We start from the raw sequence: 26,376 nt of genomic DNA, 5'->3' as shown, positions 1-26,376 counted from the left end.
CCTAACTCGTCTTCCAGGATTTGAGTAAATCTACCTCAAGCCACTTTCAGCCACTTTACGTTGTTCCTTTTCCAGCTCGGAAACACATATCTGCAGTCACACCCATACGTTCCCAAACTGTCTCTCCCTCTTTATCCATTCTTTTCATCCTTCTCCCCTTGAAAAGAAAGAGCTATGATGAATCCTATCCTTTCTCCCCTTCTCTGAGACTTTGCTCAATCAAATCTCTCTCTTTCTGGAATCCTCACTCCTCCCTTTCCATTAATATTCTCAGGCTTTGCTCAACCTAAGGGTTTGTTTTGCTGCTACTTGCCCAAACTACCATTGTATTTGCCATCTTTCTTATAACTTTGAACATTCCACCGTTTACCCAGCCGTTTACAATATGGCTTCCACCCTCACTACTGGTAATACTCTCCACTGAGTTATGAGTGACCTTCCAGTCTCTAAATCCAGAGTCCTTTCTCAGTTATCGTTTCCCTTGTTATGTCTTCAGCATCCCTCACTGTAATCTACCTCTTTGTCCTGGGAGATTTCCTTCTTCTTGACTGCTGTAACCTACACTGTTGGGGTCCCCATGCTGACACTCAGATGGGACTCTTTTGATAAGCTCCACTTACTCCTTTGAATCTTGAACTATGGTTTCATCCTCAGTTGCATTTCTTAGTCTCTCCTGTCTTGGAGGTTTCCTCCACTCTCATGGTCTCAGTCATCCTTTCTACCCAGAATATACCCAAATGTAAATATTCAGCCCTCTTTCCTAAATCTCAGTCTTGCACTTCCAGTTTCCTACTGTACATATTCATCTCAATATCATTGGACTATGATATTACTGGCCATTTAACTCAGGGCTACTATGACAAAACCTAAAAAAACAAATCATTTGATTTCTAAGCTTTTAGGAAGCATTGTCATTGTCAGCTTCATCTCACCTGTAATCCCTATCCCATCTCTGCACTAGACTGTGTCAAAATGACCTGCTTTGATGTCATCATGTTAGAACCTGGAGGTTTAAAAACAAGTGTCCACTCTATCCCCAACCAGCAACCCCTCCGATTTCCTGTTTTTGTCAATGATACTGATCACTCAGTCACCCAGCTTTGAAATGTTGCCTTCACCCTTAATTAGCTCTTCCTCTTTTCTCCCACGGCTAATTAGTCACCATTCTTGTTGACTAATCCTTCATAATATTTCCCTTTATCCACTCCATCTCCTTAGCAAATTGTTCACTACATTCACAAACCATCCCACGTCCTCTTTCATCAATTCCAGCACTATCCCTTCCTTGAACTCAACTTTGCCACCTCCAATGACACAAAATATATTAGCAATCATTCAGTATTTGTAAAATGAATGTCAGTCCTCCCAGCTAGATCTTAAGTGCCTTAGAAGCAGGACACAGAATTTTATGATCTCTTCATTCCTGGTTTTACTAGATGAATAGATGACCAATAACTGTTTACTGTTGATAATGGCTCATTTTCACATACAAACTTTCACTATAAATATTGAGCTTTGGAAGCAGATTTAAATAAAAGCAGGTTACCCAAATTAACTTTACATGCTTCAGGGACCATTCAACCTATAACCACATAATGTGAGAGAGGCAACATATTGTTTTAGAAGAAGCATCAAACTTAGGGTTTGATCTTGCTTCCCCCATTAACTAGTAAGTAGACAGATTTCTTAACTTTTAGCTTCTTCACCTGTTATATACCTATCCAGTGGAGTTGATTGTGAAGTTTAAATGAGGTAATGTCTGAAAGTGCTTTGAACATTTCAGAATCTATGTAAATAGATTCCCGTGTCATAGTACCCAGAATAAATGTCCTATTGATGTGTAAGATAAATCTTCTGTTAACCTCCTCATCAGAAACCTCCAGCAATCTTAACATTGATCGAAACACCTGTTGTGTAGTGACTACACCGAACTACGGTTGTTTAGCTAACGGTCCACACTCTCTGCCCATAGTTTCTACTCATGAAGTCCCTGCCTGGTACCTGCCATTCTCAGGCTGTTTGAACAGGTATCCAGAGATTCAGAAGGCTTTTCTAGATGGGTACACCATTTTTAACAGGTGTTAAGCAGTTTAAGTGGGGGTTCACTTGGTAGTAGCAGATTTTATGTTTTCTATGCCTGAAAACTTCCTGCAGGATCTCCCATGTCCCTCACATCATCTCGGAGGTGGATAAGCCTACTTCAGCATTAAGGAGAGTCCCCTTTAGCACAAATCATGCTGTCTTATAATGTATTTGTTTCTAAATGCGTCTGCCATGTGAATCTGTGGGTATCATAAAACAGATTACAACTTAATTGTGTGTAGGGTTTCTTTTTTTAAACAATTCATTGATTTTGATATCCTTGGCACCTAGCACAAAGCCTGGCACTTAAAAAAAGTTCTTGCTCAAAAAACACTGACTACATGAACAAAATGGGGGAGAGGCAACATTGCAGATAATGGTGATGTTTTAGTCTTTCTATTCTCCACCCCCTCTCCCCCACATGAAACAGAATAAATGCTAGGAGGCTCCAGTTCCCCAGAGACCTCTAGCCCTGCTGGTCTGGACATAGCCTGGGCTTACTTCAGTTTGGTGCTGCAAATCCACTCAACCACGGGGAGCACTAAGCTTCTGTGGAGATCCTTTCTCCTCCCACTTCTATCACCTACCCTCGGAGGCCCAGGGGTTTCTTGTGTCATGTCTTCTAAAAGATCCCTCTTCTCCCCCTGAAAAGGATTATTACCTTGGTGCTCTGTTCTCAACAAACTCTTCTAAAACAAAAATCATTTGGCGAACTCATTTGTATTTTGTTGTTACTGACAAGCTAATCTTTAGTGCATTATCCCCTTCTGGGATCTTTCCAAAAAAAAAAAAAAAAGATAAAAAGGATAAATATAAAGATAAAAAGGATTAGTCTAAAGGACTGAATTTCTAATAGTAGAATGTCAGTCAGTGTGACTGGTGTTTGGGGTGGGGAGAAGAGAGAGGCTTTAGAGCAACAGTGCTTTTCCTTTCCCCTGGAAACTTACTTGTAGAACCAGCCCCCACTCAAAAGACAAAAAAAAAAAATCTTCGTTTCACACCAAAACATGCTTGTGATTCTGTCCTCTACTTCCTACGCAAAAGTGTTGTAAGAGAAAAAGAACAAATTTTTGCCAACAAAATGGCAGACTACTGCGAGCTTGTGCGTTAAGGTCACTGGTGGACCGGGTAGGTGAGGTGTAGGTGGGGATGGATGACAGGTCAGCTCAAAAGTAAATTCTCTCTCCAGCTTCAGATTGTTGAGGTATCCTCAGCCAGTTTTTAAAAGAAGCCCACCCCTTCAGTCCCTGATTTACTCTCCAGCCAGCCTGAGGGAAGACTGCTGCCAAGGGTTAATACTTTGCTCTGCAACACTCCTCGTACCCCCTCTACAGCATCAGAGGGTTGTCACGGGCTATGTGGCCTTTTCAATACTGTTCCTGTGTATGATGGGAGCAGCCCCCCGCTCTCTTCAACCTGGTCACCTTTGTTTTCCTCTGAGCAAATGACTGGATCTAATTCTATAAACCAGGTGCCTCCAGGTACACTGTACGTGAAGCTGGCAGTGTAAGCAACTGCCATTTTCATTCGGTTGTGAGATGGGAATTTCGTGTCTTTTCTTTCTGAAAATTTATTGACATAACATTCTATAAAGACCATTTGTTGCAACAACATGGATGGATCTTGAGGCCATTACGCTAAGTGAAAAAAGTTAGAGAAAGACAAGGTATGATCACGTTAATAGGTGGAATCTAAAAGAGCCAAACTCACAGAAACAGGAGAATGGTGGGGTGTTTTTTTTTTTTAAGATTTTATTTATTTTTGTGAGAGAGGAAGAACAAGTAGGGCATAGGGAGAGAGGAGCAGAGGGAGAGCAGACTTCCCACTGAGCAGGGAGCCCGAAGCGAGACTCGATCCCAGGACCTTGGGATCATTACCTGAGCTGAAGGCAGACGCTTAACCAACTGAGCCACCCAGGCGCCTACGAGAATGGTGGTAACCAGCATTAGAGGGTGGGGGAACTGGGGAGATGCTGGTCAAAGGTTATAAACTTGCAACTAGGGGCACCTGGGTAGCGCAGTCGTTAAGCGTCTGCCTTCGGCTCAGAGCATGATCCCAGTGTTCCAGAATCGAGTCCCACATCAGGCTCCTCCGCTGGGAGCCTGCTTCTTCCTCTCCCACTCCCCTGCTGTGTTCCCTCTCTCGCTGGCTGTCTCTCTGTCACATAAATAAATAAAATCTTAAAAAAAAAAAAACTTGCAACTAGAAGGCGAATAAATTCTGGAGACCTAATGCACAGCATCATGATTATGGCCAACAATACTGTATTATAAACTTCAAAGCTGCTAAGAGACTTGATCCTAAATGTTCTCACCAGGAAAGAAATGATAATTATGTGCTATGACAGAGGTGTTAGTTTAATGCTCTGATGACAATCATATTACAATATATGAATATATCCAATCAACGTGTCATACACCTTAAACTTATACCATGTTAGATGTCAATTATATCATGATTTAAAAAAAAATTTGTGACTTGCCTAATTAGAGAATAAATTTGCATGCATTCTTTAGCAAGGCTTCTACGCCTGTTTCATAATCTGGTGGCAGGAATTTTGAAAATACTTACATTTTGTATCAAATTTGAAGCACCATGGCTTTGTTCTTTTGAACTTAATTTTTTGTTTCTAAGTGAAAGAGGGAAATAACTAAATGAGAAATGTGCTGTAGATTTTAAAGCTGTATTCCAGATTTTTAACTCACAAAAGGTGAGCAAAAAGATTATGCTGTACAAAATGGTTTAGTCCAAATGTCAGCTCCAGGGACTCATGAGACAGCTACAAACTTTTCAGTTCTGCTTGTTTGGGAGGCGGGCTATCTCTTTATTCAGAAACCTCCGACATTGGCTGGGTCTCTGGCCCCACGGCCGTGTTTCTGAAGGTACCGCTTCTTCAGAACCTCTGTTTCCATCATTGCTGCCCCTTCTCAGCAGCAGGGACGTGTGTATGACTGAGATGCACACACCTCTAGGCCACCACTGAGGCATGAAATTTGTCAGTAGGGCATCAGGATGCACGCAGTCAGTGCCATCCAGGGGGACAGGACAGGTACCCCGAGTTTTCTGTACTTTCCGTTCTGTTTCCAAGTCACTGATGGTGTAGCCCAGCGAGACACAGTCATAGAGGTGTCGGTGGCTGGAGATGCAACGGCCTGTTCTTCTCTGTGAATTTTTGAACCATCCTCAGGGATGGAAACGAGTCCTCCAAAGCAAAATACAGTGACAGTCAGTGCCCTGGCCAAAGCCCTAGGTCTACTCGCTCATGCTTGAGAACGCAAAGGCCAGGTGAGGACGTGCAGCGTCCACAGCTTTGCGGCGTGAGCCCCGCGGCAGCCCCCCAACAGTACTGCCAGTGTTAAGTGTGTGTGTGTGTGTGTGGGTTTTGTCTCCTCCGCAGCTATTGACTTGCTCTACTGGCGGGACATCAAGCAGACGGGCATCGTGTTCGGGAGCTTCCTGCTGCTGCTCTTCTCCCTGACCCAGTTCAGCGTGGTGAGCGTCGTGGCCTACCTGGCCCTGGCCGCGCTCTCGGCCACCATCAGCTTCCGCATCTACAAGTCTGTTTTACAAGCTGTGCAGAAAACCGACGAGGGCCACCCTTTCAAGTGAGTGTCCCAGCTGGACCAGCCCTTGCCCAGCCCCTCCTGGACCTCCTGCCCTCTGACTCTGCTTCAGCCCCTGGGCATTTGGGTGATGCATCTCAGGGAACAGACAGACCTCGCAGAGTCTCTTGAATGCCCTGACTTTTAATAGCTAATATTTCTGATTAATTTCTAAAACAAACTCAGTTATCCCTATTGTAACACTTATTGCTGTATTGACTTTTTATATTTTCATTACCACGAATAAATTAATATGTGTATTTAACATAAATTTACATATAATATTAATATTTTATATTTAATTATTACTAATAGTAATCATAATCCATCATATGTGTACAGTGTTTTATCATTTAAGGAGTGGTCAACAATGAATCCTTCCAGCCCTGTGAAGAAGGCAGGGCAGGGCACTCTCTATTTACAGGTGGGAAAACAAAGTCTAAGAAGTTAAGTGACTTGCCCAAAGTCACATGGCCAGTGACTAGCATAGAGTCAGGACTAGGGTGTTTGGATTTTTATTTCTATGGTCTCTGGAAGCTTACTACCAAAGGGCCAACTTTCTGAGGGGTGCAAGGTTCATGAATAGTCTTATAATGTACCCTTCTCTGCATTTTTGTACTGGGGAAGTCTGACTAGAATGAACATTGAGGAGGAAGGATTTTTTGTTTTGTTTCTTTTTTAAATTTTATTTAAATTCAATTAACATATAGTATATTGTTAGTTTCCTAGGTAGAGTTTAGTGATTCATCAGTTGTGAGGAGGAACTGTTTTTCAGGCAATATAGTAAGAGGATGAATGAAACGGGGCAGAGGGAGGTAATAGCTCCCCCGGCAGCTGCATGCCAACCCACTCCACCCCAGATTATCTCCTGACTCTGGCTCATGAGCCTGGGGCCTTTCAGCGCTGACTCTCAGAGTCACCCTCTCCCCGGTGCTGGCCCCAGAGTGAGGCTGCAGTACGGGTGGCCTCGGCCCCTGCAGCAGAGGGACAGTTCTGAGTCCTAGGTGAGCCTCGTAGATGCTGCGGCGGATGGCTTCTGGACCAGGATGCCTTCCTGGCTCACCCTCACCAGTCAGCTGAATGAAGGCCTTAGGGCACCATGCTCTCAAAAGGGGAAAAGATGCCTGTGTCGTGAGGACTTATTGACAGAAGGGGAAAAGGCTGCGTATCAGACCTCCCTTCCCAGCCTCTGGCTCCTGACCTCAATGTTAAACAGTTACACTCCAAGCCTTCTTGCCCATGGGATGTATTTGGCCTTCTAATGCAGTTCATGGGTCTTCTGGGCTATAGCTTGGCCGTCCAAGTTCCCACCCCGAAGGTGCGAGAAGCGGAGAAGTGGAGTGTCTTCATACCAGAGTTATATCATGCCTCCTTCAGTGGCCCCAGCCTGTGACCAGGGTGCCTGTCTTCAGTCCTGCTCTTCCCCAGCCTCTGCCCCCAGCCATTCAAGGAAGGCTAGTTTCTTTCACTTTCTTGGCCCCTAAGACCGTTACGTTCAATTAGCCCAACTACTTTTTCTTCCTTTAGGAGACAAATTTAAAATAAAAAACTTCCTTTGGTTGAGTTGTTTTTAATCAGTAAAAGGAATATTTGACTCAGAGTACATTTTGGATCAAAACTTACTATCTGGGGGCGCCAGATAGACTGGGTGGTGCAGTCGTTAAGCTCAGGACGTGATCCGAGCGTTCTGGGATCGAGTCCCACATTGGGCTCCTCTGCTGGGAGCCTGCTTCTTCCTCTCCCACTCCCCCTGCTGTGTTTTCTCTCTCACTGGCTGTCTCTGTCAAATAAATAAATAAAATCTTTAAAAAACAAAACAAAACAAAAAAAACTTACTATCCGGACAAATCATCATTTTTCTATTTTTTTCTAAAGAGTAGAAAAGCCATAAGGTTTTAGTGTAAACTCTCTAAAATTCAAACCAAATGCTACTTTACTTTTTTTCATCTCAATTCACAGAGTTAGGTAAGCCCTGTAAGAACTCTAGAAATATCCTCTAGGTAGACAACATGGTTCTGTCTTAGAATAGAGAGAGGGAAGGAGGAAGGGAGGATGGGCCCTCTGTGGGGAGCTTCGCCAAACAGGACGATGGACTTTTTGAGGAGCCTGGTTTATCTACCCATAATCACATGTCATCATTTGAAAAACTAAAAAATGTAGTCACTAAAAATATTGCTCTTAGTAGAAACAGTGAGCTTTTGAATATGGCCCAGGTCCCTTGAGTGTTCAGAACTCTCTGCATAAAACCTGGAAGTATTTTCCAGAATTTAATTATGAAATATTAAAGTTTTGATAATGAACAATAATTGGCAGCTAGGATTTTCAGATACCTCAATTATTTAAAAAGATCGCCCCTCTCCCTGCAGCCAACAGGAAACGAGGACTTTCATAGCTACCTAGTGGGCCAGGGATGTCTGGAGAATGAGCAGATTTGGGGCTGACTTCCCTCGGCTTCCCGACAGTTGCTCTGAACTATCAGCGCCCACTGTCCCGCGGTCTCGGGGCCACAGAAATAGTCACAGTGCACCGCTAACAGCCGCGATTCCCAGGTTCCCCAGGCAGTGGCGGTGGGTGTGTGTGGTACCTGCAGCCCCCAGAGGGGAGCCGGCTGTCCTCAGAGCTGTTCCGAGCTTGCATCTGAGGGAGCTCTCTGTGGGGATGGTGTGTTGACAGGACCTACCTGGAGCTCGAGATCACCCTCTCTCAGGAGCAGATGCAGAAGTACACGGACTGCCTGCAGTTCTACGTGAATAACACGCTCAAGGAGCTGAGGCGACTCTTCCTCGTCCAGGACCTGGTGGACTCCCTAAAAGTACGATTGCTTACGCCGTTCACTCGACAGTCTCGAGTGTCATTTTCCCTAAGGGTATCCTGTAAACCACCACAAACTAGACAGTAAGAAGCAAGTGCTGATTACACTCTAGAGCGAGAAAACCTGCAGCTGTGCAGTCCCGTGGAGCTCAGCCAGCCCCAGCCCCACATCTTACACATGCCAAAACTACGGCCCAGAGAGGTTAAGACACTTGCCCGAGGTTGCCCAGTGAGTCACTGGCAGAGCCGGGATCCAACGGAGGGTCACACAGCTTCTAATTCTGAACTTTTTACGACACACCAGGTTGTCCGTCCTTACCACTTTCAATTCCTTGGCCGATTTCCTAAAATTAATGTTTTAAAAAATCTCATGTGGGGAATGTGAAAAATGTCTATGCTTTTTTCATTGAAAGAAACTCTGGACTCTGCTAATGGTGAGACGTGCAAGTGTCCTTACGTAGTGGGGGCTGTGAGAGCCTGTGAGGCAGAGGACCTCAGGCACCCGGGTGTTCTTCCTGGCACTCTCACTGAACTTACCAGGGTGCTTTGAACACGCTGCTTTTCCCGCCCTGCAGTGTATGTATAAACCAGAAGTCAGTGAGTCAGGCTGCAGCAGGGCCTGGGCGAGGTTGTTACGGTTCCCCATGCTCCCAGAGCTCTTTGTACATGCGGGGCAGGGGTCTTATAGCAGGGGCTGCCCAGCAGCTGTTGGAGGAAAGGCAGAAGGGAAAGTGAGTAACGTGCCCTGGACCCTCGAGACACTTTCCTGGAATAACATCCTTCCAAGTGATGAGTAGAGAGAGGTATCGGGGGAGATTGTAATTACTTACCCTAGGGCTTTTCAGTGATGTTTCTATTTGTATGTGTGATGTAAAAATAATGGGCCGGAACAGAGGTCAGCAGTCCTTATTTGTTAAGGGCCGTATAGTAAGTACTCCAGGCTTTGCATGCCTAAATCTGTCCCAGCTACTCAGCTTTGCCGTCACAGCAGGAAAGCAGCCTAACCCAATGCATAAAGGAATGACTGTGGCTGTGAGCCAATAAAACTTTATTTATGAACACTGAAAATTGCATTTCATATCATTTTTACATATCACAAAATGTTATTCTTGCTTTGATTTTATTCAACCATTTAAAAATATAAAATTCATTCTTAACTCACGGGCCCATAAAAAACAGGCCAGTTTGCTGACCCTTGTCTTATTATTTCATTGAGTCCTTCGAATCTTATAACAAAGAGATCCAAAGGGTTCTGAGAGAAGTGAAGACTAGATCCTCTTTCAGTAATTCTGGGATGAGCTTTAAATGCTTACATTTCCTATTGAAACCATGATGGATTTCCCCCAGTTTTAATCCAAAAAAGTCACTGAAATAAAACTCTCATCTGTCACAAATGGTTTTAAGAGCTCTGATAATCTTTTCGTTCTTCAGTTTGCGGTCCTGATGTGGCTCCTGACTTACGTGGGCGCTCTCTTCAACGGGCTGACCCTGCTGCTCATGGGTAAGGACAGAAGAGCATGTCATGTCTTCCTTCACCTGCTCCGTGAGCATAGACTTCCTAGGCCGTTAGCTGTGAGCTGGTTGTCATAGGTTCCTAGGAACAAACGCCACGTGGTGCAGGGCGTTTCCTGACCATCATCGTTCAGTTAGAGGGTATAATATTTATTAATACTGAATTTCTTAGACTGAAGTGTTTTTTTTCTCTTCAAGCACGACTAGTTTCATTTGGTTCCCAGTCAATACCTGTTTGCAACAGGCGGTTATGGGCAGAAATTCATTTTCGTCGTGGGAGGCTACGGTCCATCCTCATTCCAGGAATAATGGCTTAATATTTATAAAAGGCTTGGTGCCCCCTTTATTTTCCTTATGGACTGCACTGCCGTCTTTTAGCTAAAATGCTAGCTGCTATAAAATAATGCTCTAACATCACATAATTATATACAAATGTATCTAAAAGCTTCTCCTCACTGATAACCCTCAGAATTTTAATACTGTATTTGTTTTTCATCCCAGCTGTGGTTTCAATGTTTACTCTACCTGTAGTGTATGTTAAGCACCAGGTAAGTCCTGTGTGATGTCAAATATTCACCTTAAATTTTGACCTTGTGACCTTTGGGTGTGCTCATGATTTCTTCCTCTTCGTAGGCACAGATTGACCAATATCTGGGACTTGTGAGGACTCACATAAACGCTGTTGTGGCAAAGTAAGTTACATTGTACAATTCTGAAAAAGGAGAGACTGCCTTAGGCAGGCTTTGTGGGGATTAGAGGGGAGTGATGAAGGGATAATAAAATAGTAAGTTAATTTATGATCACTCACTTATTCATGTCATGTATTCACACCTTTCCCAATCATATTACTTCAGAAAATAAGTATACATTTTAAAACTCTCAATTAAATAAAGCTTTCAGTGGTTTACTTCAGGTATCATGATGAATGAGTTTTAATGAGTGAATGGCATTAAGCTCTATCTGGGGACTGGCTTATGTCCAAGAACAAGGTGGGTTGGAGGAAAGAAGGAAGCTTGATTCAGAAAACTAAAATTAATTTATAACAGTTTAACTGAAATAAAAACAATCAAGTTAACAAACATTTTCAACAATAAATACCACTAATTTTATAAGCCACTGAAATTGTTTATAAAACTTGAGGAATTTTAAATATCTGTAACAGGTGTTATGTTTTCTAGTACATCATTTTGACTCAACAAGTGTGTATGTTTATTTGCTTATTTAATTAACACCATTGCTTTTTAAACCTGAGTCTTGTATATTATTCAGTTGTAAGTAGCCACAGCTAAATGGACATTAATCTTCCATAACTCTTAAATTAATGTTTGTAAATATATCTCCATCTAAAATGATAGTTTTTGTGTTGTCATTTTATTTTTTTTTAACTTTCCTTTTTTTTTAAAGATTTTATTTATTTGAGAGAGAGAGTGAGAGAGAGAGCACAAGCTGGGGGACAGAGGGCGAGGGAGAAGCAGCGTGGTGTCCCACTGAGCAGGGAGCCCAATGCGGGGCTTGATCTCAGGACCCTGGGATCATGACCTGAGCCGAAAGCAAAGGCTGGTGCTTAACGGACTGAGCCACTCAGGCGCCCCATATGTTGTCATTTTATTAATGATTTTGTTTTCATCAAAAGCTGATCTAGGCTCCCACTGGAAATACATGCCATAAAAGGGCTAGACTTTTTTGACACAAACTCCCTCTCATAATCTTAGAATCACATGGCTGGACGTAGGTGGTGATCAGAATTAAAGGGAAATATTTTAGATGGCCGAAGATATATCAAACAAAACAAACAAAACAACTACTTTATTATTTATTTATTTTTTTCAAATGATTTTTTATTATATTATGTTAGTCACCATACAGTACATCCCCGGTTTCCGATGTAAAGTTCGATGATTCATTAGTTGCATATAACACCCGGTGCACCACGCAATACATGCCCTCCTTACTACCCATCACCGGTCTATCCCATTCCCCCATCCCCCTCCCCTCTGAGGCCCTCAGTTTGTTTCTCAGAGTCCATAGACAAAACAACCACTTTAAAGTTCTTCTGCTATTTGATTTGCATATCATCCGTTATGGTTCTTTCCTGCAGTATATGAAGAATTTTGGTTTTTACTGTGTACTCTTCATATTCTTCCTCTTAAATTCATGGTGAGCTTGGATCTGGATCAGATCTACAGCACATTTCAGAATGCCTGAAATTATCACCTGGGACCCAAATGCAACTAATATCTGATGAAAATCAACAGATTGAAGCCAAAGTAGTCATTGTTTTGTATTAAGAAATGGCAGCTTGGTATAGTATGACGGTTGGTGGCACCAGAACCTGGGGAAGCTGGTAAAGACCCCAGTTCCCAGATTCTTAAGACAGACCTATAGAATTAGAATTGCTAGGGTTGGGAACCTAGAATCTATACTTTAATGAACTCCCCAGGTGACTTTTTGGCAATTAGAGCTGTGTTTTAGGGAACTATAGCAACACCAGAACACGAGCTTAGAAACTAGAAGATAGAAATTCTAGTCCTAAGTTGTCCAATACTTAGTTTGGGGATCTTGCGCAAATCACATCTATTAATTTTTTATTTCATTGACTGGTCGGTTGGTTCCAAAAAGAGCCATACCCGTGATGTCCCAGGTACTGCATGCAACGGGCACGGAGGGTATAAAGATGAAAGAGATGGTCCCCACCCTAGTGCAGCTCTCAGGCTCTCGGTGCAGACAAAACTGTAAAGAAAGAAGTATAAGACAGTGTAAGAACTGCAATGAAATTGTATAAAATGTGAAGGACAGAGAGAGAAGGAAATAAGTGTGTTCCTACCTGGAGGGATAATGGAAATGACACTAAACCCTCACAGAAATGAAGGCCTTTGTCTTAGCCACAGACTGGGTGGCTTACAAGCAACACCAATTTATTTCTCCCAGTTCTAGAGGCCGGAGGTCGAAGATCAGAGTGCCCGCATGGTCAGGCTCTGGTCGGGGCCTTCATCCAGCTTACAGACTTCTCGCTGTGTCCTCACATGGTAGAAGTGGAAGGGCACTCTCTGGGGTCTCTGTTAGGGACATTAATCCTATTCATGAAGGCTCCACTCTCATGACCTAATCACCTCCGGAAGGCCTCACCTAATACCAACGCATTGGGGGCTAAGTTTCAACATATGAATTTGGGATGGGGGGACACAAACATTCCACCTATAGCATCCCTGAAGGATGAGGGAACACTGGCCAGGTGGGTGGTAAGGGGAAAGACATTGCAGGAGAAAGAAATAATGTAAGTAGAGGCAGAAGCATGAAAATGTAGGTCATGTAGGAAACAATGAGTCAACCAGTGTGTCTAAAGCTTAAATGAGAAGAAAGATCAACTGGAAAGAGTCTAGAAAGAGATGCTGAGGTCAAGTGTTGAATGCTCTAAGGAGTGACTCTGCCCCAATGGGAAATGGCCAGCGCCTGCTGTTTTTATGCCGGGGTGATGTAATCAGAGCTGGGTTTTGCACAGATCACAATGACAATCTAATGGGAGGAGAGTTGCACCGGAGAGTGGAGATGTGGCGATCAGATTGGCTAAGAAGTGATCACAATTCACAGAAAGTGATAGGGGTCTAGGCCTGTTAAAATGGAGAGAAAGGAGAGAAGACAGAGAACGTACAGTGTATGAACATGCATTATACATGTGTGTATAATTTATTTATTTATTATAATTTATTTATTTTTTAACAATTGCATTAGTTAAAATTGGCAGTCAGGGCTGTGAAAAGGAAAAGAAGGAAAACATTACCCATGAGAACTACCATGGTTTCTGTAATTGAGCTTTATTCAGACTTGGCTCTGAGCTTCTTGGTAGCTAGAGCAAGAAGAGAAACTAGGCAAGTTACATAGCTCTTGTTATCAGAAAGAAGGGAACAGAAGTTCTTCAAGAGAACCTGTTTTGCCTGACACTAAATTTTGAAGGAAATTTCTTGGGGGCTCTTACCTCTAAGGCTCCTTCACCTTTGAAATTCTGACTCCACGTTAGAGTAAGTCCCAGCACAGGAACTCACATCATTTTAGTGAAACACTTAAGAACAGGATCTTCAGAATCAGGCTAGTTTGAGTCCAATTCTGGCATTCTCAGCTATACGAGTTCATCTGTGAACCTGTGTCCTTATCTGCACACTGGGAATGTTAATACTTAACTCTTAAGGTTGTTGGGGATTAAATGAGATAATGTCTGTAAAGTACTCTGACTTTGACAGAAGACACAATAAATAGTAGACACCATCATCCTCATCCTCATCATCGTGCTATTACTGCCTAGAGATCGGACGAAGAGGAGTGTGGAGGTCCCAGACCGGGTCAGGAAGACCTCAGTGCCACTACCTTCTCTAAGCAGAGGACATGGATGGAACCTGTCCCGGTCACTTCTGGGTCTCAGTTTGATGCACAGAAACGTGTCTCTACTGCTGCATAGAAATATGTTCTCAGACACTCATACTTTGCTATCATATTTTTTGGAATATTAAGCTATTTGGTCAGCTAGCTAGTTTAAGCAAGAACGCGTAATGAAGTCACAGAATGATTTCATTGATGACACTTGTGACTGACCATTTTTTGATATTGTCTTTTTAGGATTCAGGCTAAAATCCCAGGCGCTAAAAGGCATGCTGAGTAAATCGATTTCCCACTGGGGACTGGACACGAACCAGAATGTCTGGAGTGGTAACAGCTCTGTTCTTACATGTTACTGCAAATTGATTGTTTCTCCCCCCAATACCATCATCTTAGAGACAAACTTTCAACAGCTGTTCTCACGCTGTTCCTGTACTCTTAGGATATTTGAGTCACTTGTGTCAAGCACTAAAGTATAGAGAAAAGTGTATTAGATGTGGTTTTAATTTTGTGTTGCTAAAAAAAAAAGTGCATGATGGTGAGAGCCCAACTTATTTTTCTTCTTCGGTGTTCTCCTCCTCTCTGCAATGCTTCTGTAGCTTCTAATGTCCCCTGTGGCTAGGCCTTTCCCGCCGAGTGCCCCGATGCAGTAGTGGAAACCGCTTATATGTCCTTGGGTTGCTGGTTGGATTCATCTTTAATAACAATATATAGAATTGTAGACTAGTGTTTTTCCAACACACAACATAAAAATAAAAACAGTCGACCATACTTCTGGTAATCAGTTTTGTATAACTTAAAATAATTAAATAAATGAATAACCCCCCCCCCCAAAAAAAAACATGCAGTACTTTTGTTGTGTGGGACTGACAGGCTGATTTACATGTATGGTAAAAAGTACCAGCATGTTAACTTTATTACAATTTGTATTACTTTCTCTGTAGTTCCTAATGGACCTAATTATGGACTCTGGATATTTGCACTTATGTACTTGATACTGAATGCATAAATAAATGTTACTAAATGTAAAACCTTCTCCCTCTCTTCTTGTGCTATGACCAGAAAATGCAAAATTTCTAAGAGACAGAGTCTTCTGAGGGCAGTCTGGGAAGACCGAGACCAAGAGCTCACTCTGCTCCTGTCTCCAGGACCATAGGGTCCAACCCCAACTTGGTATATGTTCCCTTAGGTTCTTGATGGAAGTCATGGAAAAGGAGTAAAACTGGGAAGCATGCTTCATGTTGTACTCTGCAGGGTTGATGCAGATATTTTAAGTCATTTTTTAAAAACTTGCAAGTGATATAAATCCTTCTATAAACTTCTTTTTTAATTTTCTAAATATTTTATTTATTTTTTTGTTATTTTTTTAAATTAACATATAATGTATTATTTGTTTCAGGGGTACAGGTCTGTGATTCATCAGTCTTACACAACACCCAGTGCTCACCACAACACATACCCTCCCCAATGTCCATCACCCAGCCACCTCGTCCACCCCCCAGCAACCCTCAGTTTGTTTCCTAAGATTGAGTCTCTTATGCTTTGTCTCCCTCTCTGATTTCACCTTGTTTCATTTTTTCCTCTCTTCCCCTTTGATCCTCTGCCTTGTTTCTCAAATTCCACATATCAGTGAGATATGATAATTGTCTTTCTCTGATTGATTTATTTCTCTTAGCATAATACCCTCTAGTTCCATCCGCATCATTGCAAATGGCAAGATTTCATTTTTGATGGCTGTGTAATATTCCACTGTGTATATATACCACATCTTCTTTATCCATTTATCTGTTGATGGACATCTGGGCTCTTTCCATAGTTTGGCTATTGTGGGCATGGTGCTATAAACTTCTTACAATAATATGCAACAATTTATATGCTATGAAGTCAATCTTTTGGTAATTATTTCCTGAGCACCTACTGTGTGCCAAGCACTGAGAATAGGGCTGGGAATAAGAGAGAGGACACTAACTGCCATCACCAAGACAGATCTTCTAAGGATTGCTTGCTGCTTTTCATAAAAATCCAATTGCCTATTCCATTTCACTGTTAGGGTCAAAAGTCAAAGATGAAGTGGATGAAAATAGTAACAGTGGGAGGAATAAAAGTAGCAGGAGAAAAAAGGAACAGTAACTTACAGAAAGCTTCCTTTGACCCATTTCACACTTGGGCTCAGTAAGCACTCATGGAGGTTCCCTTCTGCACAAAGTGGTGTGATGACCACAGGGGCAACTGGTTGCTGTGCCAACAGCCAAGATGGAGGGAGGTGGGAGGCGGCTATGGGGAAATGCGAACTAAATAAAAGCAGCATGAAAGAAGAGCTGTCTTCCAAGATCAGAGCAACAGAGAAGGATTCTCCAGAGGAGGTGAACTTTGCGGCTGGGTCCTGGTATGGCTTTTTCCAGACGGAGAACGTGGTTCATCCCAGTATGGAGAAAGAACGTGACCTAAGATGCTGAGGCACGGAAGTGCATGGCATATGCAGGGAACAGTGCGTGACAAGCTGAACTGGGGTGTGAGCTGCTTGGGGTGAGGTTGTAGTGGTGCCATGTGAGGCTGAAAGCTGGGTCGAGACGACTAGGAAGGAACTTGAATGCTGAGGGGTTTGAGCTTTGTTTTTTAGATCTCAGAGCGTCACGTGAACACACTGAGGGTGCAGGATGCTGGAGAGAGTAGAAGAGGATTGTAGCATAACTAACACCACACGGGTGACAAATGAGTAGGCCTCTGCTAAAGCGGCTACAGTGAAAATATAAGGGGATATGCACCTGTCCTTCATCCTTTCTCTCAGCCCAACATGCCGAGACCCCCTGGGGAGCCACTAGGAGATGATGTGGAGGGATAGGGGACGGAGTTGGTCATTGCCTAGATGTGGGGTTTCAAGACCAAAGCTGACCCTGAGTTGGTGCCTCCTCAATTTTCACACCCAGGCAGCTGGCTCGCCTCGCCCTAGCCCCAGACTGGCTGTTCAGGAGATTGCAACACCATTTTTCGGGAGAGCGAGCCCGGAAGACCTGGTGTGGGGAAGGAAGATAATAAGCTGGGTTGGGTGCGCCTGCCATTTTTTATGGTTACTAGGTACAGAAGAGCATCCTTTATTCCATGTGTGCTTTCCAACCTTTGTGATCACACTTCCTGTAAATGGCTTCACTGTGTAGAATTAACCTTCCTCCTTATCTGCATTTGCAGCAGGTTCCTCCCTCCTCTTGGCCCAGAATTCCTTTCAAAAGCAGCTGCTCATTAGGAGGATCTAACGAGGAATTCCATTTGCTGGCAGTGGTGGAGAACGTTTCCTGAGGAGACTCCTGCCTTTACAAAATGATAGGTGTGGACATAGAATTTTACCAAGTGGAACATGGGGCACAGAGTATCAGTCAAGATGATATTCAAGGTGATGGATACAACGTGAGGACCCAATGAACAGGTAAGAAGAGGACCAAGAACAGAACCTCCCAGGGACCCAGAGTGAGTGAGGTTATCCTGAGAGCTGTGAACAGTACAAAATTCATACAGCCTATGGACAAGCTAGCCCACCAGAGGGTAGGTAGGTACAGCAGCTGTGGTATGCTTTATGGATCATTTCAGGAATAAATAAGTAGAATAGTTGATACATCCTTGGCTCTTTCCCCACCTCTGTTAGTTTCCTGGGGTTGCCCTAGCAAAATGCCAAAAACTGGACGACTTAACACTCCAAAAATTTACTCGCTCCCAGTTCTAGAGCCTGGAAGTCTGAAATGAAGGTGTTGGCAGGGCCGTGGGGGAGAACGCTTCCTTGCCTCTTCCAGCTTCTGGTGGTTGCCAGCAATGCCTGGTGCTCCTTGCCTAGGAGATGCCGCCTCACTCCAGGCACAGGGCCATCTCCTCCCTGTGTGTCTTCACATTTCCTCTTTTTACAAGGATAGCAGTCATATTGGATTAGGGCCCAACCTCATGACCTCACTTAATTTGATGATCTTTATAAAAGACCCCATTTCCAAATAAGGTCACATTCTGATATACCGGGGTTTGGGACTTCAGCACATCTTTTTGGCAAGACACAATTCAACCCATACCACCACCCCAGGCCTCATACAAGCCTTTATGCCATTGTGTAGACTTTTCCTCCTGTGCAGAGCCTGGGCCTGTTTCTCCAGCTGTTCCCCACTAGGGAATTACTGCTGAGAAGAAGTGGAATGGCTCATCCCTTACTCAGAGGTGCTTGAGTATGGCCGAGTACTGGGCCTCACTTCACTACTACAGGGTTCCAGCAATCACCACACTGTCCTTGAATGGAGAAGCTCCTGACACCCAAACTTTAGCACTCTCATCAGAGTATAGAGAAGCAGATTGGGGACAGAAAAGAGCCACCATCGGTGTGTTGGTGTTGGCCAGTCTAGTGGTTGGCTTAGTGCTCTGCTAACCCAGGCAGAAAGGCCATTTGCCTTCAGACTCCAGCCTGCCTCTCTACTGCTTTATATTGGGACCATCTTCAAGCTCCTAGAAATGAGTTTTTTCCTTTTGATTTTTCTTTAGTTCAATACATTCAATATTACAGAATTAGTTTGGCTGGCCACTTTTTCTTTACGAGTAAATTGAAGTGAATTCTTTTGTATCCTGGGCCGCACGATTCCTTCTAAAGGAATTCTGCTGGAATTAGCTCTTCCTGGTTGTTAACCAGGGTTTTTCAAGTAGAAATTAAAGGACAGTACACAGCAACACAAGTGGCTAAAGTATGAAACTCGTTGGTAAAGTGGATTTTAAGTCAAAGTCAATAACTGTATTTAAAGACAAAGAAGGTCATTATATAATGATGAAAGGGTCAATTCAACAGGGACATATATCAGTTGTAAAAATATATGCATCCAACATCAGAATACCTAAGTATGTAAGACAAATATTGACAGATCTGAAAGTGGAAATTGACAGCAAACGGTAATAGTAGACTTCAACACCCCACAGTCAACAATGGACAGAACATCCAGACAGAAAGATCAAAAGAAACAAGGGACTTGAACAACACTATAGACCAAATAGACCTAACAGACTTACTCAGAACTTTTCATCCAACAGCAGAAGAATACAACAGTCTTCTCAAGTGCATACAGAACATTCTCCATGATAGATCACATGTTAGCTGACAAAACAAGTCTTAACAAATTTAAGAAGATAAAAGTTATACCATGTATCATTTCTGACCATAGTGGAATGAAACTAGAAATCACTAAAAGCAAGGAAATGGGAAAATTCACAAATATGTGGAAACTAAATAATACACTCTTGAACAATCACTAAGTCAAAGAGGAAATCAAAAGGGAGTTTAAAAGATATTTGAGATAAGTGAAAACAAAAACACAAATTACCAAATACTGCAAAAGCAGTATTAAGGGAAGTTTATAGAGATAGATGCCTACATTAAAAAAGAAGAAAGATCTCAAATAAACAACCGAACTTTGTACCTTTAAGAACTAGAAAAGAATAATTAAACTAAACCCAAAGTTCCAGAGGGAAGGAAACAATAAAGATCAGGGCAGAAATAAATCAAATAGAAAATAGAAAAGCAATAGAAAAAAACAACAAAACTATGAGTTTGTTATTTGAAAAAACACACAAAATTGACAAACCCTTACGTAGACTAAGAGAAAAAGAAAACTCAAATAAAAATCAGAAATGAACGAAGATACATTATAACAGATGCTCCAGAAATAAAAAGGATCATAAAGGACTATTTTTTTTAAAATTTATTTATTTATTTGAGAGAGAGAGAAAGAGAGCATGAGCAGGGGGAGAGGCAAAGGGAGAGGGAGAGAGAATCCTCAAGCAGACTCCGCACTGAGCACGGAGCCCAACACTGGGCTGGATCCCAGGGCCATGAGATCATGACCTGAGCCAAAATCAAGAGTCTCTTAACTGACTGAGCCACCCAGGTGCCCCAGGATCATAAAGGACTATTATGGATGATTATAAGCAAACAAATTGGATAACCTAGAAAAAATGGATAAATTCCTAGAAACATGCAACCTACCAACACTGAATCGAGAAGAAATACAAAGCCTTAACAGATCAATAACAAATAAGGAGACCAATATAGTAACCAAAACCTCCTAACAAAGAAAAGCCCAGGACCATATGGCTTTACAGTGAATTCTACCAAACATTCAAAGAATAAGTACCAATTCTGAAGTTCTTCCAAGAAATGCAGAGAATACTTCCAAATTCATTTTATGAGGCCAGCAGAACCCTGATACCACAGCCAGACAGACACCACAAGAAAACTATAGGCCAAAGTCTCTGATGAGCATAGAGGTAAAAATCCTTAATTTAAAATACTAGCGAACTGAATTCAACAACAACATCAAAAAGATTATATTCTGGGGTGCCTGAGTGGCTCAGTTGGTTAAGCGTCGTACTCTTGATTTCAGCTCAGGCCATGACCTGAGGGTTGTGAGATCAAGTCCTGCATTGGGCTCTGTGCTCTGCATGGAGTCTGCTTAAGATTCTCTTTCTCGGGGCGCCTGGGTGGCACAGTGGTTAAGCGTCTGCCTTCGGCTCAGGGCGTGATCCCGGCGTTATGGGATCGAGCCCCACATCAGGCTCCTCCGCTATGAGCCTGCTTCTTCCTCTCCCACTCCCCCTGCTTGTGTTCCCTCTCTCGCTGGCTGTCTCTATCTCTGTCGAATAAAATAAATTTAAAAAAAAAATTAAAAAAAAAAAAGATTCTCTTCCTCCCTCTGCTCCTCCCCCCCTCACTGTCTCTCAAATAAATAAATCTTTTTTTTTTTTAAAAGATCATATTCCATGGCCAAGTGGGATTTATTCCTGGGATACAAGTTTGGTTTAACATACACAAATCGATCAATGTGATACATACCATATTAACAGAATGAAACGTAAAAAATCATCTGATCCTCTCAGAGGCAGAAAAAACATTTGATAAAGATCAACACCCATTCATGATAAATATGCTCAAAAAATAGGTATAAAAGGAAATTTTCTCAACATAATAAAGGCCACTTTTGAAAAGCCCACAGCTAACATTATCATCAATGGGGAAAACTGAAAGCTTTTCCTCTAAGATATGATACAGGAAAGGATGCACTTTCTAACCACTTCTACTCCACATAATACTGGAAGTACTAGCAAGAGCACTCAGACAAGAAAAAGATATGCAAGGCATCCAAATCGGAAAGGAAGAAGTAAAATTGTCTCTATTTGGAGATGACATGATCCTACATGTAGAAAACTCTAAAGACTCCACACACAGAAAAAAACTGTTAGAACAGTAAAGTCGCAGGACACAAAACCAACGTACAAAAATCAGTTGCATTTCTTTACACCAATATTCATCTACCCAAAAAAGAAATCAAGAAAAAAAAACCCACTTATAATAGCATCGAAAGAAATAAAAGACCTAAAATAAATTTAACCAAGGAGGTACTAGATGTATACACTGAAAACTGTAAGACATTGATGAAAGAAATTGAAGAAGACACAAATAGAAAGATATCCTACGTTCATGGATTGGAAGAATTAATATTCTTAAATGTCCATACTACCCAAAATGACCTACAAATTCATTGCAATCCCCATGAAAGTGCCAATGGCATTTTTCACAGAAATAGAAAAAGTAATTCTAAAATTGATGGAACCACAAAGGATCCTGATCAGCCAAAGCAATCTTGAGAAAGAAGGAACAGAGCTGAAGGAATTATACTTCCTGATACCAGTAAAGCTATGATAATCCAAATTGGATAGTACTGGTGTAAAAACAGACACATAGACCAATGGAACAGAATAGAAAGCTCAGAAGTAAACCCAAGCATACAGTTAACTAATTATTGACAAAGGCACCAAGAATACACAGCAGGGAAAGGAGAGTCTCTTTAATAAATGGTGCTGTGCAAATGATATCCACACGGAAAACAATGAAATCAGACCCTTACCTTACACCATATACAAAAATAGGCTATGCAATTCAAAATGGACTAAAGACTTAAACATAAGACCTGAAACCATAAAACTCATAAAAGAAAACATAGGGGGAAAGCTCCTTGACATTGGCCTTGGCAATGATTTTTTGGATATGACACTTAAAGCTCAGGCAACAAAAGCAAAAATAAACAAGTGGGACTACATCAAACTAAAAAGCTTCTGCACAGCAAACAAAACAATCCACAAAATGAAAGGGCAGCCTACGGACTGGGGAAAAAAAATGTTTGAATGGCGAGCTCCCCTTGCTCCTGCCGTGGGCAGAGCTCTCAACACGGGGAAGCAGAACAGGTGTGAGTCTGAGAGGCGGGCCAGGCTGCCAGAGAGAGAGAGCCCAGTCCAGGCCTTCTCGGTCCCCTCTCCATTATCACTGGAACAGAGGAAGTAGCATCGTGTGGAGAGGGCCTCCTGACAAGACTGAGGCTTTCAGAGGAAGGAGGCAGCCAACCCTCCAAGACTGTCAGGGAGAAAGCCCAGGTAATGAAGTACCTTTTTGCTGTTCTTTTAAGTACCACAGAAAATTATTCTAGACTCTATATTCAAAAGGCGACTTTGAAAATTAAAAATTAAATGCTTCCAGTGAGTTTGATGAGGCTTTCCCCAACACACACACACACACACACACACACACACACACACACACACACACACCAGGGCATGTACACTTGTCATAAACTTTTGGTTACCTGTATTTTCTTTCTGATAGTCACATATTAATGGTGCAGTGCAAAATAGCTCTTTGGCGTGTAAATTCTTAAATGGACAAACTGTCCAAGGAGTATGATGCATCTAGTCTGAGATAACTATAAATTGAAATAGGCAGTATTATGATTTCTCATATGGCATCCATCAAACTACCCAGAAATCCTGCAGTACTTGCTCAGTTTAATACGTTTTTTAAAAGTGCTCTGATTACAAGGGAATCTATCCCACTATAATCTCTTGGTGGCAAATTGATCCTGCTTTCCTTTTTGCTTAATAGAATGTAGCCATGGCTTTTTGTTTCCCCTAAGTGGAAGAGAACACCCAGATGCTGGCTACCACAAAATATATTCCCAACAGAATAAATGGATCTTTCTTCAGGGACTCTAGTATATTCTGTTAGGTTATCTGTGTGAACCCATGTGGGTGCCTAGATTATGGTAGGATCTTTAACCTTCACTGGGAAGAAGAGTTGCTAAACTAAGAGCATTTCCTCCTGGTCTTACAGGGTTTCTTACTAGGTAAAGTGCATTTACTTTTTTTCATTTTTACAAACATTTTCCTTATTTTTAGTTTTCTTTAATTTCTAAATTGGTTTATATTAAATGTATTTAGCTAATTGACTAATATGTAATTTAGTTATCTGATTTATTAGTTAGATTATTTTAAGCCAATTATTTTAAGGCTATTAAAAGGAAACCTTTTAGCAATAATATAACATCTTTGAGCCAGACCCTATGCTGGACTCTTTACAAACATTATTTCTAATCCTCAGAATTTCAAAATCCTACATGATTAATATTTTTATACTTATTGTCCAAATGAAGAAACTGAAACTAAAGATGTTTAAATAACTGGCACAAGTTTACACAACTAGTAAGTGATAAAGCAAGGATTTGGAACCCTTTTTTTTTTTAAGATTTTATTTATTTATTTGACAGAGAGAGAGAGAGAGAGCACAAGTGGGGGGAGTGGCAGAGGAAGAAGCAGGCTCCCTGCTGAGGAGGGAGCCTGACGCAGAACTCGATCCCAGGACCCTGGGACCATGACTTGAGCCGAAGGCAGACACCTAACTGACTGAGCCACCCAGGCGCCCCAGAACATTTTTGTCTGATTTTGAGGCCTGGGCTCTTACCACTGAGCATTACTGCTTTTCCTGTGTTTCTCTGCCCCTCCCTACAATCTCTGAGGCAGGAACGGTGCTGCCTCAGCAAGACTGTTTGGCTGCTAGTAACGTAAAAAACCACTGAAGTATATGAACCATAAGTAGGCTTTTATCGGAAGAACATAGGAAGTCTAAGGGCTTAACTGCAGAGGATGGAGTATTTTCCCAAACATACAATTTTGCAGTTTTGATCTTGGTGGTTGAAGATGGAAGTACTTAAATTCAGGCATTACCTAACAACCCTGCCATCAATAGAGGCAAAAAAGAAAGTGCACAAATCTTAAAGAGCTTTCTACCATGGCTTAATTTTACATACACATTCATCCTGAACCAGAACACGCATCCACATTGCAACAGAAAAAGAAATCATCACAGTTGGAGCCACGGTGACAATTCATTCTTCAACTAAGGAAGCTCATTCATCTGGCAGAACTGAGAATTCAGAGTTCTCATTAACTTTGAAATCATGGTTAAGTAAGAGTTAGCACTTCTTAAATGATAATTAATTTCTGGTATAATAAAATTCGCCTAGAACCAAACTTTTAACTATGCACAATTTAATCTGTGATTCAAAATGGCCTTCAAGGTCTTGCAATAGGAATGATCGTTAAGGCCAACATGAATGTCAGTTCTTGCCTCAGGGGCCTATATATAAAAGTGGTGTGAGACCCTCAGGAAGTTGCCTTTTTCCTCTAGCATTTTTTTTTCTAATAAATCCTGAACGGCAGAAGATTTCGAATTCTATATTGTTAAAAATTCTGAACACGTGAATCTTCCCTATTATCCATTTCAACAACATCTTAAGCATCTGTTATGTGCAAGTTGCTGTGCTGAGTGCTAAAAGAGATTCAAAAATGAGTAAAACACAGTCCCCACTTTTAAGGAGTTTGTAGTATAGAGATCATAACAACTAAATTTATTTAGTTTATTTATTTAGAGTGTTCCAGGCATTGTTTTAAACACTTCATATTAATATATTTAATTCCAATGAGTACCTTACGACGAAGGCCCGATTTTATGGATGAGAACATTGAGGCGGAAAGGTTACAAAGCTGTTTGGTAATAAGATATTACACAGAAAACTGTAAGACCGTAGGATAATTGCCACCCATGAAAAGTTTGAACAAAGTGCTTTGGAGGCTCTGAGATTATTGGGATCAAGGAAGAACTTATGGATGAGACCACTTTTGAGCTGTGCTGGCAACATTAGTGTGATTTCAGTAGGCAGAGAAACCACCTGCAGTGCAGACTTTGATTCTGAACAGGTTGAATTTGACCCGCTGCAGCGCAGCTGGATGAGAATGTTTAGTCTACAAAACTAATTAATACTTAGAGGAGAGGTGGGGCAAGAGATACACGCAGAATTATTCATGCAGATTCAACTCTGTCGAGGGAGGAATTTAGAGAGCATGAAGAGAAGACCAAGGTTGGAGCCCAGGCAGAACACCCCCTCTTAGCAAACAGGAGGAAGGAGACGAGGAGCCAGTAAAGGAAGGGAAGAGGGAACAGCCAGAACCCACTAGGAAGTGAGTTTCTAGGGAAGGGTTGCGGGAACTGGGTAGTGGTGTCAAATCCTTCAGGAGAGAAGCTGGTGGGAATGGGGCTTGAGAAAAGGCCGTTAGAAGATGAGGAAGACGCAATTCAGAATTCAGGGTGAAAGGGTGCATGACCACCCAGATGTAAACCACACTTTTAAGAAGTTTGGTAATGAAGGGAAACAGAGAAGGAGGGTGGCAGAAGGGTTCAGTATGATGGCTGGGCAAGAGTTCTGAGGAACACATGAGGTGAGGGGGAGCTACTTGAGAAAGGTCCTTGAGGGGGTGGGAAGGAATGGGATTGAGAGCTGCAATGACTTACTTATATTTTTATTTTCCAAATGAGTCTGGAAAATCTCAACTGCAGCCATATATGGAAAGAACAGTCAGCCAGTGTTATCTGACATTTTCTAAATTTGCTAAAGACCAAAAAAGAGAGAAAAGACAGATTTTAAAATCAAATGGTGAGCTTACCTACTCCCGTGATCTTTACTGAATCATCTTCAGATGAATCATCATATCTAAAGCACTTTTTAAAAATAATTCAATTGATTAAAATAAGGAAGATAAGAATACTGCTACTTAATGATCTTGAGTGTTGGAAGTATCTATAAAAAATGCTAAGTGAACATTAATA

At 41.9% G+C, this 26,376-nt stretch overlaps 1 protein-coding gene across 2 annotated transcripts in view; it reads left to right on the top strand.

Moving 5' to 3' along the window:
* RTN1 (reticulon 1) overlaps positions 1–15,406 on the top strand; it is a 211,090-nt gene extending 195,684 nt beyond the window's left edge. For both annotated transcript variants that reach the window (XM_087855977.1, XM_045810531.2), the window contains 6 exons: positions 5,480–5,687; positions 8,358–8,496; positions 9,927–9,996; positions 10,509–10,555; positions 10,641–10,699; positions 14,616–15,406. In XM_087855977.1, the coding sequence (XP_087712103.1) occupies positions 5,480–5,687; positions 8,358–8,496; positions 9,927–9,996; positions 10,509–10,555; positions 10,641–10,699; positions 14,616–14,658 (566 nt within the window). In that variant the 3' untranslated portion in view covers positions 14,659–15,406. The remainder of the gene's footprint in view (positions 1–5,479; positions 5,688–8,357; positions 8,497–9,926; positions 9,997–10,508; positions 10,556–10,640; positions 10,700–14,615) is intronic.
* Positions 15,407–26,376: the final 10,970 nt, after the last annotated feature.

This window comes from Ursus americanus, chromosome 26 (genome assembly GCF_024610735.1).
Source record: "Ursus americanus isolate L20-20 chromosome 26, mUrsAme1.1.p, whole genome shotgun sequence".
NCBI lineage: Eukaryota > Metazoa > Chordata > Mammalia > Carnivora > Ursidae > Ursus > Ursus americanus.
The sequence above is the reverse complement of the archived record's forward strand: the minus strand, read 5'-3'. Positions and strand labels throughout refer to the sequence as shown.